Consider the following 20,068-nt stretch of genomic DNA (forward strand, 5'->3'; position numbering starts at 1 on the left):
AGACTCTGCAGAACTGAACGCCTCTTGTAAATTAGAAGGTTCTTCCTCTACGGCATAAAATTCAAAATCAGGATCTCTTGTGTCAGTCCTAGCTCTTTTACTTCTTCTAGGTTCAACTTCAGTGATCCTAGTTTCTGCACTTCTAGGTTCTTCTAATCTATGTTCAGAATCAGCTCTAGGTAAAACACTAGATAAAGAACCCCCACTATTACCCCCACTATTTCTAGATTTAAAAGGAAATCTCTCTTCAAAGAAATCAACATCAATAGATTCAATAATAACCTTATTATTAATATCAAAGAACCTATAAGCTTTACTGTTTTGAGCATAACCAATAAAAACACATTCATAAGCTCTACTTTCTAACTTATGTCTTTTAGGATCAGGTTTTCTAACAAAAGCTAAGCAACCCCAAACTCTAAAATAAGAGACAGGTTTTCTATTTCTCCAAAGTTCATAAGGAGATATCATGGTTTTATTATTAGGAATGCGGTTCAAAACATGGCAAACAGTCAGCAAACATTCACCCCACCAATGAGAAGCAGCACCAGAGCTAAGCAAACAAGCAACAGTCAATTCAGTAAGAGTACGATTCTTTCTTTCAGCTTTCCCATTCATTTGAGGATTATATGGTGCAGTTCTTTCATGTATAATGCCATTAGTTTGATAAATTTCAGTAAAAGGAGAAGAATCATATTCAGTGCCTCTATCACTACGAAATCTCTTAATTTTCCTACCAAATTGATTTTCAATTTCAGCAATAAAAATCTTAAACTTTTCAATAGCTTCGTTCTTATGGCTCAACAAATAAACATAAGTATAATTAGAACAATCATCAATGAACGTCATGATATACCTCTTGCCATTTCTAGTTAGGATACCTTCATATTCACACAAATCAGAATGTATTAAGTCTAGTGGTTTCGATTCTCTTACAACAGATTTATGTGAAGTCTTGGTTATTTTTGCTTGACTACAGTATTCACATTTTTCAAAATCATTTTCAGAAAATTCAGGGAGGACACCTAACTTACTCATGTTATTTACTAACTTTTTACCCACATGACAAAGCCTCCATGCCAAACATTAAAATTGCAAACCATATAAGCAGAAGAATCAATTTTATTCATAGCATCAACATTAAGCTTAAACATTCCATCAGTAGCATAACCCTTTCCTACAAAATTCTTATTCTTAGTTATAGTGTAAATATCAGACCCAATAGTTTGATACAACCCAGCCTTGTTGAGAAGATAGCCGGAAACAAGGTTCTTTCTCATTTCTGGAGTGTGAAGGACATCTTTCAGCATGAGTGTCTTCCCAGAAGTAAACTTCAACTCTACCGTACCAGAACCTTTCACCATAGTGCTGTGGGAGTCTCCCAATAACACTTTCTTGTCCTTGGTTTCAGCATAAGTCTTAAACATGGACCTATCAAAACAACAATGACGCGAAGCACCACTGTCTATCCACCACCCATCAGATCCACCAACCATGTAGAACTCTGGATCAGAGACCATGGCAATTATAACGTCACCCACAGCATTAGCTTGTGCGTTATTCTTTTCCTTGTTAAATCTGCAATTCCTAGCCATGTGGTTTGGTTTATTACAGATATAACAAAGAAATTCAGAATTGGAATTCTGTCCATTTTTCGATGGGTGTTGGTTCTTGTTTTGATTAGGCCTTCCTCCTTTCTTCTGGTTCGGGTTAGGTTTCATATCCCTTTTCTTAGGTTTTAAATTCGGATGAGTCTTATTGTTAGAAACAATGAGAATCTCTTCCTTCTTATCTTGTTTCCGAGCTTCTTCCTCAACCCTGAGCTTAACAATCAAACTTTCAAGAGAAAATTCTTTAGTCTTGTGACGCAAAGTATTACGAAAATCTTTCCAGCTAGGTGGTAACTTGTCAATCATTACAGAAACTTGAAATTGTTCATCAGTTTTCATACCTTCGGCCACAATTTCGTGGTAAATTTTTTGAAGTTCATGAGCCTGTGCAACAACTGATCTATCATCCACCATTTGGTATCTCACATACCGGCTCACAGCATATTTCTTTGAACCCGCTTCCTCGGTGTCATATTTTTTCTGTAATGCATCCCATACATCTTTAGCAGTTTCAAAAGTTGAATAATACTCATATAAATCGTCAGATAATGCATTAAGAATGTAGTTTTTGCAATCAAAGTCATTATCGATCCATTTGTCGATGGCCTTTTGTTTTTCCTCGGGAGTTTGAGAAACAACTTCTTCAACACCACCGGTAGGAGGTGGATCTGTAGCAGCACCACCGCCAGCAGCAACAACAGCAGCAACAGCAGCAGTCTTATCAGCAGCAGGTTCCAGGGTTCCAGGATGAACACTCGACACAATCATATGCAGCTTCATCAGTTTGAGATAAAAGAACATCTTCAGCTTCCATCTTCTGAAATGCAACCCTTCAAATTTGAAAGGCTTGTTGGTATCATCAACGCGCTTCTTTTCATTCTCCATAGCAGAAAAGAAACACCTTAAAATTGTTGGAAACAAAGCACTATAATCAAATCACACAAAGAAACCGCTGAGTCGCGTACTAGGTCGCTATCTTTAAGGTGTTTCGCGACTCTGCCTCTTGATTGTGCTAGCAGTCAGTTTTTTTGTCGAAACCCTATGGGATAAAACAGCTCATCTCTTTCGATTTCTCTGCACTGAGAAATCGAATCAATAATAACTCTTTCAACAACACTTGCTCAGAAAACTTGACGAAATAAAAATAACGTTCTATTTTCTCTTCCAGAAACCAGTTTTTTTTTTTTATAATCAAAAAGAATCAATGAAATTAATGGAAAATTAATTTTCGATTAAATGCCAATTAAATTTCTTTGTAACAGCAAAAAAACGGCCGTATTAAAATTTCAACATTAACTGTAATTAATCATGATATAATTATCTTAATACGTTTTGAAAATTTAAGTTAAAAACAGCAAAAAAAATTGTTTCTGGATCAGCAGACCTCCCAAGGCCCCAAGGCCCCGCTCCCGGACTAATGTAATATAATATATAGTATAAATAGTATATACCCTAGTGAAATTGTGTGGGGTGGGAATTGAACCCATGCCTATAGTGTGGGAGCTCAAAACAATGCCACCATACTATCTCTCTAACTTTGGCATATTATTACAAAACTATGTTTTTTAAATATATACCCCAACAGAAACACATACTTGGAAATCTGACACAATTAAAACTCTCTTTGATGAGAATACTGTTAAAGAAATTTTTAAGTATTGGAATTCCTTTTAGTGGATGTGATAAGATCAGATGGTCTCCTTCTCATAATGGTTGTTTTACTGTTAAATCTGCTTACAAGGTTATTTTAAATGAATCTCTCAATGTTAGTCCTACTAAGAATAACCTAGCAATAAACTGGAATGCTTTCTGGAGGCTTAACCTTCCTCCAAGGTTCAACACTTTATGTGGAAGGTGCTGCATAAGTGCTTAGCTACTAAAAATAGGATGGCTAGATTTACAAAGCATAAAAATACTGCTTGTCCCTTATGTAGTAATGCTATTGAATCCTATCAACATTTTTTTATTGATTGTATGGTAGCTAGGAACATCTGGTCTAGAGTTAATGTTAGCTTGTATCATACTGTTAGAAATTATGATTTACATGACTGGTTATGTGGAATCTTAAATGCAGGAAATAATGGTGGCCAAGTTGATACCAATGTTTTTGAAACCACCAGTTTGATTACTTGGCACATTTGGAAAGCCAGATGCTCTAAGAATTTTGAGAACAAACAGATTGATGAAGTTCATATTGCTGAGAATATTGTTAACCATATACAAGATTGACACAACACTGTACATAATGTTACTGCTATAAGTAACAATGCTATTTCTGTCAGACCTATATGGAATGCTCCTGCAACTAATGTGGACAAAATAAATTTTGATGCTTCCTTTATTGATAGTTCCATACATTCTGGAATTGGTCTAATAATAAGGAACTCTGCAGGAATCTGCAATGGTGTGCGATGTGCTCCAGTCAAAGAAATAGATGCGGAACAAGCTGAGGCGCTGGGAGCTTTGGAAGCGGTAATATGAGCCAAGGAGAAGGGAATTAGGTGGATTTATCAGGAAGGAGACTGCGTGAATGTGGTGAATGCTATCCGTGGTTCCAACACCTCAGTAAAGTGGACAACCAATAATATTATTCAAGATATTCTCTTTATTTTAGCTGATTTTTAGTTCTGGGAATGTACTTATGTTAAAAGAGATGCAAATAGCATTGCTAATGATCTAACAAAGTATGAAAAATCTCAAATAAACTCTATAGAATGAAGTCTAGATTGGCCTACTTGGATCAATACTATGATCCTAAGAGACCTAAAAAATATGTCAGCTTAAATTCTTTTTAATTAAATCCCTTTTTATTATTAAAAAAATAAATAATAAATAATCCACTTCACCGTTTCTCCCTTTCTTGCCCTTTTTCAAACGCTATATCCGGACTTGTATAATCCAAACATACATATATTTGGATTACGATCGTTACAGTTGAAGAAAATCCAAGTACAGAAATAGAACGTACCCCTCACAGTATTTGTTGTGAAGAAGTAACAACCAAACTTTCATCCTCCGTCATCGAAAATTAATCGTTTAAAACCGTTGGAAAATTTGGGTAAAAACGGAGGATGAAATAAACACAAAGAAATTGTTGTACTCGTGACTTTAAGGCTCGAATAGATTTCTTTTAGACGATTATTTCTACCCTCCCAATATCAATTGAAGATTGCAACAGGTATGTGAAATAATGCCTTCAGGATACAATCAATGAAAGCCCGACAACAGAGAAATTGGATTCAAGGTTTGCACCCCTTGACCCATTCAAGAACACACGAGAGAGATTTCTGATGATGCTTTAGATGGAGAGAAAACTGGTTGAATTGATTGTTAAAGAATGGGAGAATACCTTCACTACTTATAGGGATATTCATGCCTATTGGAGATGCCTCTTCACTTCCAAAAGACACATAATGTGTCTATTGAGAATGCTTATGTCTTTTATGAACCATCACACCTATTAAACACAGAACACTTCCCTGTCATAGCGGCAAACCAAAACAAAAAACCATTTTATTTTCTAAGATATTGAAAATATCCAACAAGTTGTGTTTGGTGAATTTTTAGGGAAGAGGATTGAAGTTGTAAGACCCGTAATAGACTAATAGTTGTCTTAGTGGATATGGAAGACTGATTTTAATTTGAGTTGAACGCTTTTTTTTACGGATATAAATGGGAAATAAATGCCCAGGATCGAGGGGGTGTGAAAATCACTCGATCCTGGCCGTTTTTTATGTACCCAAAATGTAAATTTCCATCTACTGGATAAAAAGCACATGTCTCATATTTACAGCTCGATCTGGACTGTCCTTTATATATCTGAACTATAGATGACCGTCGATGTAGGAAACCACCACTGTCCTTTATAATATAGATAATTAGAATCAGGAAAGTTTCAGTTCCCATGGATTTTTGAGAGTATCAAATATATATCATATGTTCTCTTGATTCTAATGATGTTCAACTTTTGAAACTCTTTGCACCAAGCTTGTCGCTCGGTTGCCTTCGGCCGAAGTTGTTGTTGATGAATAATGTATATGACATAATTTGTTTTATGTTAATATAAGATATATTTATTAATAATAATAATAATAATAGTAAAATGTTGGGAAAATAGTAAAATTAAAAATAAAAATAACAAGGTTTAAAACCAAAAATAAAAATAAAAATACTTTTCATTAATTATAGAAGCACCCAAGCTAATTTGAGATGGCTATATCTGGCCTCCAAACATGAGACATAAGAATTCAGATAATTACCCAACCATTCTAACAGGTAATAAATATACTAAAACCGATAAAGAATACCCTGTATCAGGAAGTGATGATCAGATAACCACCTGAATACATACAACATCGATAAGTTTCATGATTTCAAGAGTTCGTTGAAATGTTTTCTCGTACTTTGAGTTTCACGACCAGTCTAAGCCGAGATCCCTTGTAATGAATAAGTTGTCAATGTGTTGAGTGATACGAGTTGCTGCCTCAGCAATGATTCTCATTTGAGCTACGCATGATGCCTCTGACAATATAAAATGAAAAAGAAAAACAGAAAAGGGTAAGCGAGCGCACATATATATATATTATTTTTTTTGAGAGAGTAAATGTAAATACAGCGTATCTGAATATTATATCACAAAATTGATTAAAAAGACCAAAATCAATAATTCCTGGGTGAAATGGACAGTTAGATTTTGATACTGTTTAAATGGACAAAAATGTAAAAATAGGCAGGATGTAACCAGTTTTATCGTGCCCATTTTCAAATATTTTTTCTTATTTTTAATTTACACAGGATGTATCCAGTTTCATCCTTGCTATTTTTTAAATTTAAGCAAGGATGAAACTATTTTGTTTTTTTGGCCATTTCACCCAAATTATTTCTTACTCGTCCATTTGAATCGTGATTTAAAAATATTTGGACAAATGACCCATTTTCAGATTTTATATTTACCATCTATTTCCTCTAGTTTGACAAGTAACTGCGCTTTGGAGGGAATGTGGGGCTTGAAGAATTCAACCGTAGCCTTTAAGCCCGTTCCGTGGTATTGACTAAACACGGTCAAGTAAGCCGCCAGTCCTTGAGATGCCAATGAGTTATCACCCCTGCAAGCAGCAATCATGTCATATACACCAATGTTTTTAACAAACAAATTAATTTACAAACACAATGGCAGACACTTGGAAAAAACTGTTGTTAACAGCAAGATGAGAATTATGAGCTTACTTATCATCATAATTTGTAGCTACAATCTGTTGAAACAAAATATTCACCAACTCAATTACTCTCTTGACCATGAGAAGATTTCTTGTGTGACTGCCTGGAGACCTAACATTGTTTTGTTCAATGTTTCCACACATCATTGATCTTAATGAACGAAACGATCTTGACGCTGCCTCCAAATCACAAACCTAGTAGGTACAGAGATAAAAATACAACCAAATAAGAATCAAATGAGAATTTTTCTTACATAATTAAATAGAAAAAGACAGAGGGGGATCAGATCAGATACTCTTGGTGCAAAATCGTCTACTGCAAATTTGGAAAGTGGACCTATGTGGCGCATGAGATCGGTAATGTAAGAGCATGCTTTAGCAAAAGGTTTCACTTCCATATCTTTATTTTGATTTACGGTGTCTGCTAATTCTCTGAATGCTTGTGACATTTTTTTTAAAAGAGTAGGAGCCATGATGCTAAATTGATAATAATGCGAAGCTCCAGGTTAAACAACAATCTATACGTTGGATGATATGATATTATTCATCTCCGGGAGGAGGAACGTATTTATAAGCTTCAAGGTTGCAACCGGTGAAGTGAAAGTGAAGAGTACCATCTATCGGTTCACGTACGAATTTCTTTTATTTTTCTTATTTTTTTTTTGACGAACGGGTTCACCATTCGCAAATCTTAGAACCTGTTTGATACCGTTTTTAAAAATAGTATTCTGTTTTTAAAAACAGAGAAAATAGAAAACCGGAGAAAACGCGTTTGATAGGGACATTTTTAGAAAATGTTTTCCGTTTCTGAAAACAAAAAAAATGAAAACAACAAATTATTGTTTTCTCTTCTTTTTCTTTTTGTTCCTTATTCTTCTTTTCAGAACAAAATAAGAGATTGTGGGAATGACTGTAAGTGGGTCATGGCCAGTATCATTATCTCTTAGACGAGTCTTTACATTTGACTTGATTTAGTTGATTTTCCTTGATTTTTAAAAGTTTCATACAAACAATTTTTAGAAAATAAAAATAAGGAAAAAAAGGATATGTTTTTAAAAATTTGGAAAACTATTTTCAAAAATTGCACAAAACATGCTCTAGAGGTTTATAATGATGTAAATAGAAATGTAAAATCTTAAAGGCATAAAACGGATAGACAAACAGTTCTTAATAGCTAAACTGGACTCGGAGCATAAGATCTGATTCACGGGGATCCACAAACATAGATACGAAATTCTATACTAGTAATAACAGTAGTATTTTACTGTAACTAATAATACTAGCACGAGAATTTGTTAAATTAATGTAGTAGTACGTTGTTGGAGCATAATTTGTTAGGCTTCCAGCTAGTTTCTTTCATGTAATGAGTGTTATCCAATAATATAAAGTAACATACAAGTAATACTAATAAAACATATCTCTGATTAGGTTTGATTTCTTGCATCCACTTGTTAATCATCATTCATGAATCTTGCTAATTAACAACATAAACCTAAATCAGTCTCTATCCACTGTAACAACTATATTTTTACAACTTGTAGTAATATATCTTTGTTTCACGTGTTGTCTTAAAGGGAGTTCTTTTGACCTTCTTGGTTAACACCTTTGGGCCAATAAAGGAGGAGGAATACTACTAGTCTAGCTGGGATCTTAATTACCTTTGGGTCGATCAAGACAATAATTGGTGATATGACATTAATTAGTTTTCCTAGACTTTACCCCTAGCTAGGTGTTAGGTTAAATCCGTCGATAGTCAACCCTTTGTCATTGGCTAGCATACATAGTCAAAGGGATCCGTACACATGGGCAATTAGACTAGTAGAGACGGACTCGTTGGATGAATAAAATAAAAGCACTTGCGAGTTGCGATAGAACCAAACCGACAGCCCAAATATGATCTGTTATGAGGATCATATATTATTTTAAGGCCTCGATTTGCCCTTTGGTTACGACAGATACCAAGTGTCTCAGGATACCAACTCGTATAGAACAAAATGTAGTCATGGTCGTATTGGTTTAGTGATTTGTATCCCCTACTACCTTTGGTGTCGACCCGTATAAATCGTCGGCATTAAGTGCGGTATGTTTGCTTGTGCAATGGCACACCTTTGGTAGTGGTCTATATAGATCTCTGGCTTTAAAGTTTTTCGAACGAGAAGGTTATATTAAGTATAAAAAGAACCATTTACAGAATGCAAAGGTCAGAAAAAGGCGAAAGCCATTACAAAGCCATAAAGGTCATCACACACAGATGTAAGAAGTTCCCGGTCACTCTAAATGTAGCTAAGATTAATAAATAAAAAAGTTTTTGAGTCACAAGACCATAACATAATCGTGTACTTAACAAGATCAATCACCTCCACCACACTTTTCTTCCTTGCACCAAAAACAGATCATTTCGTCCATTTCACAGAATCCAACAAATCGGCGTAATGTATTAACTTCCAAACTTCTCTTCCACTTTCATGCAAAACATTGGTCGCCTAAGCATCAAAAAGTTGCAGCAAAGAGCTACGAATCGTCCATGATATTTTAAAAGATTTTATGAAATAATCCCAGACTGTAAAAAGAGAAAGAACAATGCAAGAACATGTGGTCTGCATCTACAATTCTCATAATCAATCTTATCGTTAAAAGATTTTATGAAATATTCCCAGAATATGATAGCTCTGCATGTCTACATCTCATAATCAATCTTACCGTTAAAAGCACTGCAATGTTTCTATTTGTCATCAAGACGGCGAATTACTGTTCTCTAGCATCAATTCTTATTTAAAGTTCTTCTTTTCAAACTTTTGCCTCTCCCAATATCTTTTCTTACATTGTTGCTTCATTTATGGCTTGCAGGTTTTAACTTGTATGAATTTCTTTGTCTTGTTTAAGATCCTGGTAGTGTTTCAATGACGTTTGTCCCAGTCCAAGAGAGTTTTCTCGATCCAACTGCAACTTCGTTCAATCAGTCACCTAGATTAAACGAGATGCAGATAAAAACTGTAAGAACCGCTCCTCCCCTTAAGAAAAATGGCAGCACCCTTATGACAGGAGGTACACATCTCAGTCCTTTCATTAACGGCAGGAAAAAGAGGAAAAAAACTCCCATTATAAATTGGATCAGTATTTGGCTGATTTGTATCATAAGCACAAGCCTTCTATATTCAAAGAAAAAATATTGTCACCAATATCGTTCCTTGGCCTCAGAAGATATCAACAACCTTGCGAACCAGTTTGATTCCGCCTTAATTGACTCTTCACAGGATATTAGGGAGGTTATCAATGTCGCCCAAATCAACCCAAGCCTTTGTCTAAGGGGTCAAAGTAACAACATCGTTGGCAAAGTTATTACCAGTGGAAACATGAGTAGAAATACTACTGAAAGAAATGCTAGGATTCTCTGGGGGAACAAAATTGGAAGCTTTGAACTGAGAAAGAAAGGAAGGAATTTATTCACTGTCAAGTTTGAAACAATTAATGAATGGAAGTGGGTTTTATCAGAAGATCCATGGTGCCTTGATGGTTTCCTATGCATTATCAAACCTTGGAAACCAACTCAAAACACAGAGATATGTCTTTCGACACTCAGCAGTTTTGGGTAATCTTCAAAGATCTTCCTCAGGAATTTCTGAATGTGTTCGTGGCTAATGAGATGGGAAAGATTCTTGGAAATGTGCTGGAACTTGATCCTGAGGATGCCAATCATGTAGATTCAAATTATGTGGGTGATCTTACTGAGATAAGCATTGCAAAACCTTTAATCAGAGGGGTCCTTAGCCAATATGCTGCTGACTGCACACAGTGGATTCCGTTCTTTTACCAAAAGAAGCCACACCAGCTATGCCCAGCTTGCTTCATTATTGATCATGACAATGATGACTGCAAAAACAAAGCAAAGGAGGTCAGAGATATGTCTCAAAATATCATCAGGTTTCTTGATAAGATTCCTTACAACATGAAAAAATAATGAGTTTTGGAACATCAATGAGGATCCAACAAGAATTTTCGCCTAAGAAAAATAACAAAAGCAGAAGAGCCAATACGGTCCTCTTTGTCAGGCCAGAAGATGGTCAGTAGTGCAACTATGTGTATCCTGAACAAGCACAAGAGGAAGATAGCTCGTCAACTTTTTATACTCATGAAAAAGGCTAAATCAGCAGGAGAGGGCTCTTCAGAAGGTTTAAAAGGATCAGAGAAGCAGAGAGCTCCAGAGCTAGCTCTAACAACATATGACTGAACCCATTGAGAAGAAAGATGAGCATAACAAGCAGCAAGAAGAAGTTGGAGACTGGGATAATCACATTGTGAACTACCATGGCTCTGATGCAGGATAAGGAAATTCAATGGTAACCTTCCATAAAACCCTTAACCTCAAGATCTTTATTTTCTTCAATTTTGATATTAATATTGGTGATCTGCATTACATAGCCATAAACATGAAAATCCTTAGATGGAACCTACAAGGTCTAGGAAATAAATTAACTAGAGATCATCTGAAAAAAAATGCATCTTCAATTACAACCCAGATATTATATTCCTATCTGAGATAAAATCTACCATCAAGAAAGCTACTTACTTGTTGAGACAAATGAGATATCCTAACATTTGGTGTAATGAGGATAGAACTAGAGTTGGAGGACTAGGTTTACTCTGTAAAGATGGAATATAGTTTGAGCTCATTCATTCCTCTAATTACATGGTCAATCTAATAATTAAAAACATGGTAACTAACTCTGAATGGTTCCTCACTTGTCTTTATAGCTCCTGTTATGACATTGAAAGACAGGTTCAATGGAGATTCATACATGAAATGGGTCAAAACATGAACATCCCAATGGGTAATCATAGGAGATTTCAACTCAACCATGTACAACTATGAAAGGCAAAGTTATTCTATAAACCCAACTCAGTCACAACCAATCATCACCAACACTGTCAATGATCTGGGCTAATAGATATCCCATACACGGGAACCCTTTCACTTGGCCTAACCATAGAGATCAACTCAATCAAGTTAGAACAATACTTGATAGATCTCTATGTCTTCAAACCTGGATGAACATCTTTCCCAATGCCATACTTCACAACCTCATTCCTTGTGGATCAGACCATGCTTCTATTCTGCTGAACACAAACCTTAAAGATGAAAACCTTAACAAACCCTTTAGATTTTATGCACACTGGCTTTCAAATACAACCTTTAAAGAAGATATTAGGAGACAGTGGAGATGTAACAAAAAGGGCACAGAAGCTTTCATATTCACCAACAAACTCAGGCATACAAAGGTGGGGATAAAAGTGTGGAGAACTAAGGAGTATGGAGACACTGATCTGAAGATTAAAGACACCCAAAATCAGATTCAGCAGATCATCAATCATCCTATCATAGACATTGAAGCCCAACAAAGATGTCAACAACAGCTAAAGGATCTCTATAAAACAAAGAACAAAATGGTTTTCCAACAATCAAGAGAAGATGAAATCAAGTACCAAGATAGAAATTCTAGAGTCTTCCATGCCAAAGCTAACTACTGGAGAAGGTGTAACCAAATACACTCTCTAAAGAATGTTGAAGGAGAATGGAAGAACACAAGAGAAGATATCTCAAGAATTCTGCTAGACCATTTCCAAGGAATTACCACCACAGCTAATCCTGATGAAGATGAAGAGATTATGAACCTCATCACCCCTTGCATCTCAGCTGAAGACAACAGAAAGCTCACTGCCATTCCAAACTCCCAAGAAATAAAGAAATGTGTTTTCCAGATAAAGTCATGGTCTTCCCCTGGGCCAGATGGCTTCCAAGCAGGCTTTTATAAAAAAAATTGGGAAATTATTGGACAAGACATAAATAACATGGTGCAGGAATTCTTCAGAGATGGTAAAATCCTAAAAGAATGCAACCACACTTTCCAAACCCTCATACCAAAAAACAACTGCATTCAAACCCCAGCTGATTTCAGGCTAATAAGCTTATGAAACACATCCTACAAAATTATTTCAAAACTCATGACCAACAGACTAAAAACCAGTTCTTCATAAAATCATCTCCTCATGGCAAGCAGCTTATGTTCCTGGCAGAAACATAATAGATAACACCATTATTGTTCATGAAATCGTTAATCACATGAAGAACACAAAAGCTTATTATGGTGTAGTTGCAGTCAAGCTTGATATGTCAAAAGCTTTTGACGGGATGGAATGGAAATTTGTCATAAAAGTGTTGGAGAAATTGGGCTTCAGTGAAAGATGGTGTCAGCTTGTAAATAAGTGCATCTCAACTGCTACAATATCTATACTTCTCAATGGATCACCAATTAAAACTATGACTCCAACTAGAGGTCTAAGACAAGGTGACAGTCTTTCATCATATCTCTTCATCATCTGCATGGAAGGTTTTAGTAGAATGATACAACATGAAGTAGAGGAAAAGAACATCAACCCAGTTTACCCTGCTAGAGGAAGTCTTCCAGTTTCTCACTTATTCTTCGCTGATGACTGCATTTTATTCTCCACTGCGAAAAAGAAGCTCCATTGAAAGCCTCAATAATGTTATTCACAAATTCTACACAGTCTCAGAGCAACTGGTTAACCTAAATAAATCTAGCCTACACTTCAGCAAGAGACTCAATGATGATCTGAAAAATGATGTTTGTCAAGTAATGGGAATGAACTTAATGGCTCTTGAGGAAAAGTACCCGGGAATAAATCTATTCATTGGCAGAGCAAAAAAAAATACTTCAACAACATCCAAGATAAAATGCAGAAAAGGCTCCAACAATGGCAAGCTGGTTTGGTCAATCATGCAGGGAAAAGCACACAAATCCAATCTGTTACAAACTCCATGGATCAATTTCAGATGGGTTGCTTTATTCTACCTCAAACAACAATAAACCAGTTAGAAGATACACAGAGATAGTACTGGTGGAACAAAAACAATGGTAAAGGTCTGTACTTCATTTCTTGGAGTGTTATTTCCATTCCAAAAAGATGGGGAGGTCTTGGCTTCAAGAACTTAAAGGCATATAATGAAGCAGCTATCACCAAACTGTCCTGGAGGATTACTCAGGAAAAAGACAAAGAATGGGCCCTCATTTTAGAAGCCAAATACTTCAAACAACAGAACATCCTCCAAGATGATATTTCTGATAAGGGCACTGAAATTTGGAAGAGCATATGCAAAGGTCTAGAATGGGTCAAAAAAATTCACATATGGCTGATTGGAGATGACAAAAAAGAGTATGCTTTCATAGAAAAATTGGATTCAAGGTTATACAGCTCAGCAAGTCCAGCAAAATTTCAATGATGGAGAATATATCCCTCTGCATATGAAAGTTGTTGATTTCTTTGACAGTCACCCAAAAAGATGGAATGTGAATCTTCTCCCAAACTATTTTACTCAAGATCAGATGGAGAAAATTTTAAATATCAGGCCATCTACACAACATGAAGATAAAATACAATGGTCTCTGAATAGCAGCGAAAATTTTACAATAAACTCAGCTTATAAAGCAATTCTCTGTGAGCACAATCAAAACCTGAGAAATAAGGAAGAATAATCCAAATTTTGGCTTGGTTTATTGCATCTCAAAATTCCTCAAAAATGCCAATTTTTCTTATGGAAATTAGCTCAAGATAATCTTCCCTCTAATCAAAGATTGGCTAGACATTCTCAAGTCCAAGATAGGAGTTGTAAAAGATGCATGAATGGAGAGGAATCTACCACTCATATGCTCATTTAGTGCACCTTTGACAGGAGTGTTTGGAAGCCATATCTCAGGATATTGCTCAAGAACTTTCCAGTGTTCAAGACATACAACAGTGGGTAAAATCTTGGAGTAACACAGATTCAAGGATAAATTTCAGAAACAAGATAACAATCAATCTCATTGTCATTACTCTGTGGTTCATATGGAAGGAAAGATGTGAACTGGTGTTTGACAACAAAAGAAGCTCTACCAACAGCCTTACTCACAGAATTAGAGATTATTGTAGGGAGAATAAAATCCAAACTAACAATCATATCAACCAAGTACAGGTGTTATGCAATAATCTCACCAGAACTGAAAGAAGCAGAACTAACATAATCAGATGGAACCCTCCCCAAAGAGGACGGCTAAAAATGAATATTGATGCTTTTTTTCTTCCTGATAGTAATATTGCTGGAATTGCTCTAATTATTTGAGATTTTGCAGGTCAATTGGTGGAGGCCCGGACAATGGTAGAAAGAGTTAGAGATGTTGCCCAAGCAAAAGATGTTGCAGCCTTAAAAGCTCTCCAATGGATATATCATCTTCAACTGAAGAATGTTATAATGGAAGGTGATAATAAAACAGTTATGGAAAGCATAAATGGTCTCTGCAATATCTCTCCCTGAGAAGATGGTAATATTATTAGAGAATGTCAGCATTTAGTTCTTTGTTTAGGAAGTGTTGTTGTTTGTTTTAGGAATAGAAAATGTAATCAAGTGGCAGATCTGTTAGCCAAGTTTGCTAGGCACAATCTTTGTTGTAGGAAATGGTGTGTTAATATTCATGTTTGTGTCAGTTCTAAGATGGAGTTTGAGAAAATACCCTGTACTGTGTAACTTTGCCTTTGGGCCTTTTCTCAATGAAAATCTTTGTGTTTTTCTTTCAAAAAAAAAGAAAAAAAAAAATTTAAAACAGGAAGTCAATCTAAAACCTACTACTTTTAACTCATAATATGGTATTTCGGGCTAGAGGTATAAGAATAGTGGGTTTCTGAAAGAGAAAACTCAAATTTTCACATTTGATTTAAGTATCGCAAACAGGAAACTCATTTAATTATTTTTTAAAATAAAAATTATCTGTACTGATACACAAATAAAAATAATATCAATCAATAGTTGAATGACACAGAATTAAACAACGCATAGCAAAATTCATGTTGAGGAGAAAATTTTCTCAATGTTGAAAATAAACTTCGTGCTTCTTGGTGCCACCATCTGAAACAACCACATTCACCAATGGAGAAGCAAGTTATATAGTTCATCGTATTTCTCATTCTTCTTATTTCTTTGATTCACCATAACGCTGCAGGTTTCAAAATTTCGAAATGGGATCAATCACAAATTCACATACACAAATCAAAGATTCATCATTGTGCCGTTAATTCAAATTTAACAAAAAACAAGAACAAGAACAAGAATATAAACCTGGAAAAGGTGATGCATATGTTGTTTGTCACTTGAATTTTCCCATTCAATGCTTTCAAACCACGTCTCATCATCCCCCACAATCTTTTCCAACTTTGGTGTTCTTTTATGCGATAAACAAATCCTCTTCAAGTTTTCACAATTAACTACTTCTAAATGTTGTAAACAAGGGTATTCCAGACTGGTTGACCCTTGATGCAAATCAGTAAGTTTAGGTAAACCACTTAGCTCTAGTCTATTCAATTCAGGAAGTAGAACTGGGTTCCTATCAGAATCTCCAAGAGTTTTGGCGACCCATAAATGCTCTAAACTCAAACAGCATTCAATGAATATCGATTCTAGCTTCGGAAAGAATATCGAAGCAGGAGATACAGCGGTAGATGAGCATCCTACCATATCTTCCTCTGGTGCAATTAGGTTCACCATACCGAAGCAATACTGAATCTTGAGTTCTTTTAACTGTCGAAGCCTTGTAGCAATATCCAGAGAGAAGAGATATTTAATTCCGTCACAAGTATAAAGATCCACTATTTGAAGATTGTCAAACCTTCCATTTGGAATCACTCCTTTGCATATCATCTCCAGAGATGGCAAATGATGCAAACATATCTTTCTTAGTTTGAAAAGTGCACTGACATTGTCACTTCCTTCTTCAGCTGCTTCTTCTAAGTTAAATATTTCCCTTAACATTTGACAATGTTCTATATTAAGTTCATCTAAATTCGGCACCTGTTTCAACAAATTTGAGTCAAAAATGCTAACCATCTTATCGCACTGCTTTACATCCAGCCGTTTTAAGTTGTCAATGAATCCTGTTGGTACAGGTCCATCAAACAGTCGCTCCAAATTATCCATTGAATAAATTTGTAAAACTTCCATGGAACTGAAAATGTTGCTTGCGACCTCTGCTTCCTCTGCCCTCATCAGAAAGACCAGGTCATTGCATTCTTCAATACCGAGAGACTTCATATTTTTGAAGCCAACATGATTTGGACCGATTTGTGCCACGCTCTCTAAATCGTTACTCCTTTTCAGCTTTAGAGCTCCGACTCTTTCCAGCAACACCTTAATGACTGGAAGAATTCGATGCGAATTAAGTGTAAGTTCAATGAAATTGTCACTGGACATATAGTCTAACCCTGTTCTCTGTCCGAAAGTTACATCCAAACGGATGCTACCACTTGGTCGGCCATCCTCTTCGGAAAGAAGCTCCGGACGACTCTTATCTAAACTGAAGTGTAGAGTAGTTAATACACCTTTTTCTAATAAAGATATTAGCTCTTCTAAACCAGCAGCTTTCATTTCGCTTTGCCACCCTTCCATTTCCCACCCACTGAAGCTCTCCTTCATGTACAACTCTTCCAACTGAGACAGCCTCGATATAATATTTGGTGGAACTTGCAGAGACTTGTTGTTTGACAAATTTAACGACTTCAAACCAGTTAATTCACCGATTTCTTGTGGCAGTCGTTCTAAGTTACACCCTTGTAGACTAAGTATTACAAGCTTCTTTAAAAATACAACTAGAGATATGTCAATGGAAGGATTAAAGACACAATAATCTAGAAAAAGTGATCGGAGACTTAAAAGTAATGAAATCGACGATGGTAATTTAGAAATACCGGTTGAGCGCAAATCAAGGGTTTCGATTTTCTTCATACCTCGAAAATAATCATCTGGGATGTTCTTCAATGTTCTATTTCCTTCCAAAGATATGCTTACCAGACGACGAGGAAGTGCTGGTTTGTCAGGGAGACCGCTGATGGAAGTTCTCATTAACGACAGTCTTGCCACCCTAGAATTCGTAATGGACGGCCACACAGTTAACTCCATACCAGCTTTTACAAAAAACCCATGCTCCTCCTTGGCAATTGAGATTGCCACGTCACGGATGATATCATGCATCCACACAGTAGACTTGTTTTCACTGCGCATTAGTAAACATGAATCCGTAAGTAATTGCAATACTGTGTGCAATCTTCCCCTGACTTCCTCTAGATTAGTGAATCCATGCAAATGACTATCACAGATGAAGTACATCATCAGATCATCAGAAACAGTTATTTTATGGTCTTCCGGGAATAGACAACAAAGCAGGAAGCATCTTTTTTCTATGTCATTCTTCAGGAAATTATAACTCAATTTTATTGACCAGAAAACTTTGGAATCCATATCTTCGATTACTTGAATGTGAGAATTCTTTAGTTGACGAGCTGTATCTTCCCATTGCTTGGTGTCTTTGTTTCGTAATCCCTTGCCAAGCACAACAAGCGCTATTGGCAAACCATTGCACTCCTTGACGATCTTTTCAGCTAAAGCAGAATCCGGAACATCACGGACGTTCTTCATAAACAAACCCTGTGATTCCTCTTCTTTTATGGTCTTCACCTCGATGTTCTTCTGAATTAAATGAGAACCACAATATTCTTTACGGATTCTTGAAGTGATAAGAACTTTGCAACCTTTGTTTGGGCCATTAGGCATGCCTACATGCCTTAGTTCGAAATCCTTTGCCCATATATCATCTAAGACAAGGAGTATGCATTCCACCTTCTTCAATCGTTCGTATAAAAGCAACGCTCTTCTGGTCGTATCCCCGCTCTTTTTAACAGTTTGACACTGTAATGCGTCTGCTATCGTATCTTGTATGCTTTTCAGATCTACATTCTGAGATACAGTTACGAACACGACCACCTCAAAAAGCCTATCCTCTTTAACTTGGTTACAAATTTGATTAATCAACATCGTCTTTCCGATTCCTCCCATTCCATACACCTCAATCAAGTTAGTCTCGTCGTTGCTCAGCGCTATCATGACTTCCTCCATAACACAATTTCTTGACGGAAACCGTATAAAATCTAGATCTGTTGGAAAATCATCTGCACCATGAACTAAACTACTGGCATAAGAAATACTTGAGAAATTGCTTCCTTTCTTAAAAAGATCATCGATGGTTATTGTTTTTTTACTTATAAATTTACCGACGCCAAAGCGACGAGTAAAATGTTTAATTTTTTTCTGCATCGTTTGATCAAGATCAGCTTGAACATTAAGTAACCCTTCCAGTGTTTCATCTTGATTAACTTCCTTATCCACATTTATAAACCAATCCGTCACATCTGGATCAATTGTTTCAAGATTCTTTTCGGCTGCTTCTACCTTTTCTTGCAACTTTGATCTTAATTTCTTCAACGATTCTACTTTGGCTCTAAGCTTCCCAATCTTTTTCTCATGTTCAACTAAGTATCCAGCTCCAAGCTTAATTGAAGGCCCAAAACACTTGATAATCTCAACAACGGGAGTCACAATGTACTCGGCCATTTTCGTTTTCTTTTCTTTTTCTTTCTTTTATTTTCGTTTTGGATGGAAACTCTTGTTTTTGAGAAATGAGATGTAAGAAAATTACAGAGGTTTATCAGCCACCACCAAATCTGTAATAGCTACCATTTTTAAGCAAGCAAATTACACCACCACCCTTAATTAATTCCATTAAAAAATTAAGAAGAAAAAAAATAAACATTATATAGGCCAAGATCGAGTAATAAGTATAATAAGTTAATTAGCTAGCTAGGTCAGAATTCGATAATCGTGAAATATATATAATTTTGATAAATTGTGCACAGCTATCAAAATTATACGTAAATAAACAGTAAACATCGATCGAATTCATGGAAGAAAGGAAGCTTGTGCACAAGACAACTATCAAAATTTCGATTATTTATACGTAAATTTCGTGTATTTCGGTTTCCCAACTACCAAAATTTTAAACTTCATTTTCTTTGTCGACTCGAGCGTGCTAGCATAAGGAAGCTTGTGCACAACTACTTTAATTATACTAAACAGCAAACATAGATAAGAGTATATATCATAATCTCAACTAAAACAGCCACTATCCATGTTAAAACAGGGCGCACAAACAAAGTCGCATCCTTGTTCCTTCGTCTGCGGATGTGGGGCTGAACATGGTTTCGGTTTCCCGACGAAACCGGACCGAACCAAAACGATTAGGAAGAAACCGAACCAAATCATTAACTAATGGATTGGTTATGGTAAGAAAAATTGAAAACCGACATTAC

At 35.9% G+C, this 20,068-nt stretch overlaps 2 protein-coding genes across 2 annotated transcripts; both read right to left on the reverse strand.

The window, feature by feature from the left end:
- Positions 1–5,767: 5,767 nt before the first annotated feature.
- Positions 5,768–7,495, reverse strand: LOC113339767 (accelerated cell death 11-like). Its single transcript, XM_026584995.1, has 4 exons — positions 7,123–7,495; positions 6,837–7,021; positions 6,564–6,715; positions 5,768–6,131 (listed from the first exon to the last, which is right to left on the reverse strand). The coding sequence occupies exons 1-4, from the start codon at positions 7,297–7,299 to the stop codon at positions 6,022–6,024; spliced, it is 624 nt and encodes a 207-aa protein (XP_026440780.1). The 5' UTR covers positions 7,300–7,495; the 3' UTR covers positions 5,768–6,021.
- An 8,166-nt stretch (positions 7,496–15,661) lies between these two features.
- LOC113339775 (disease resistance protein At4g27190-like) lies at positions 15,662–19,379 on the reverse strand. The gene is made up of 2 exons (XM_026585006.1): positions 15,993–19,379; positions 15,662–15,870 (listed from the first exon to the last, which is right to left on the reverse strand). The coding sequence occupies exons 1-2, from the start codon at positions 19,311–19,313 to the stop codon at positions 15,847–15,849; spliced, it is 3,345 nt and encodes a 1,114-aa protein (XP_026440791.1). The 5' UTR covers positions 19,314–19,379; the 3' UTR covers positions 15,662–15,846.
- Between the last annotated feature and the right edge of the window lie 689 nt (positions 19,380–20,068).

Source organism: Papaver somniferum, chromosome 1 (genome assembly GCF_003573695.1).
Source record: "Papaver somniferum cultivar HN1 chromosome 1, ASM357369v1, whole genome shotgun sequence".
Taxonomy (NCBI): domain Eukaryota; kingdom Viridiplantae; phylum Streptophyta; class Magnoliopsida; order Ranunculales; family Papaveraceae; genus Papaver; species Papaver somniferum.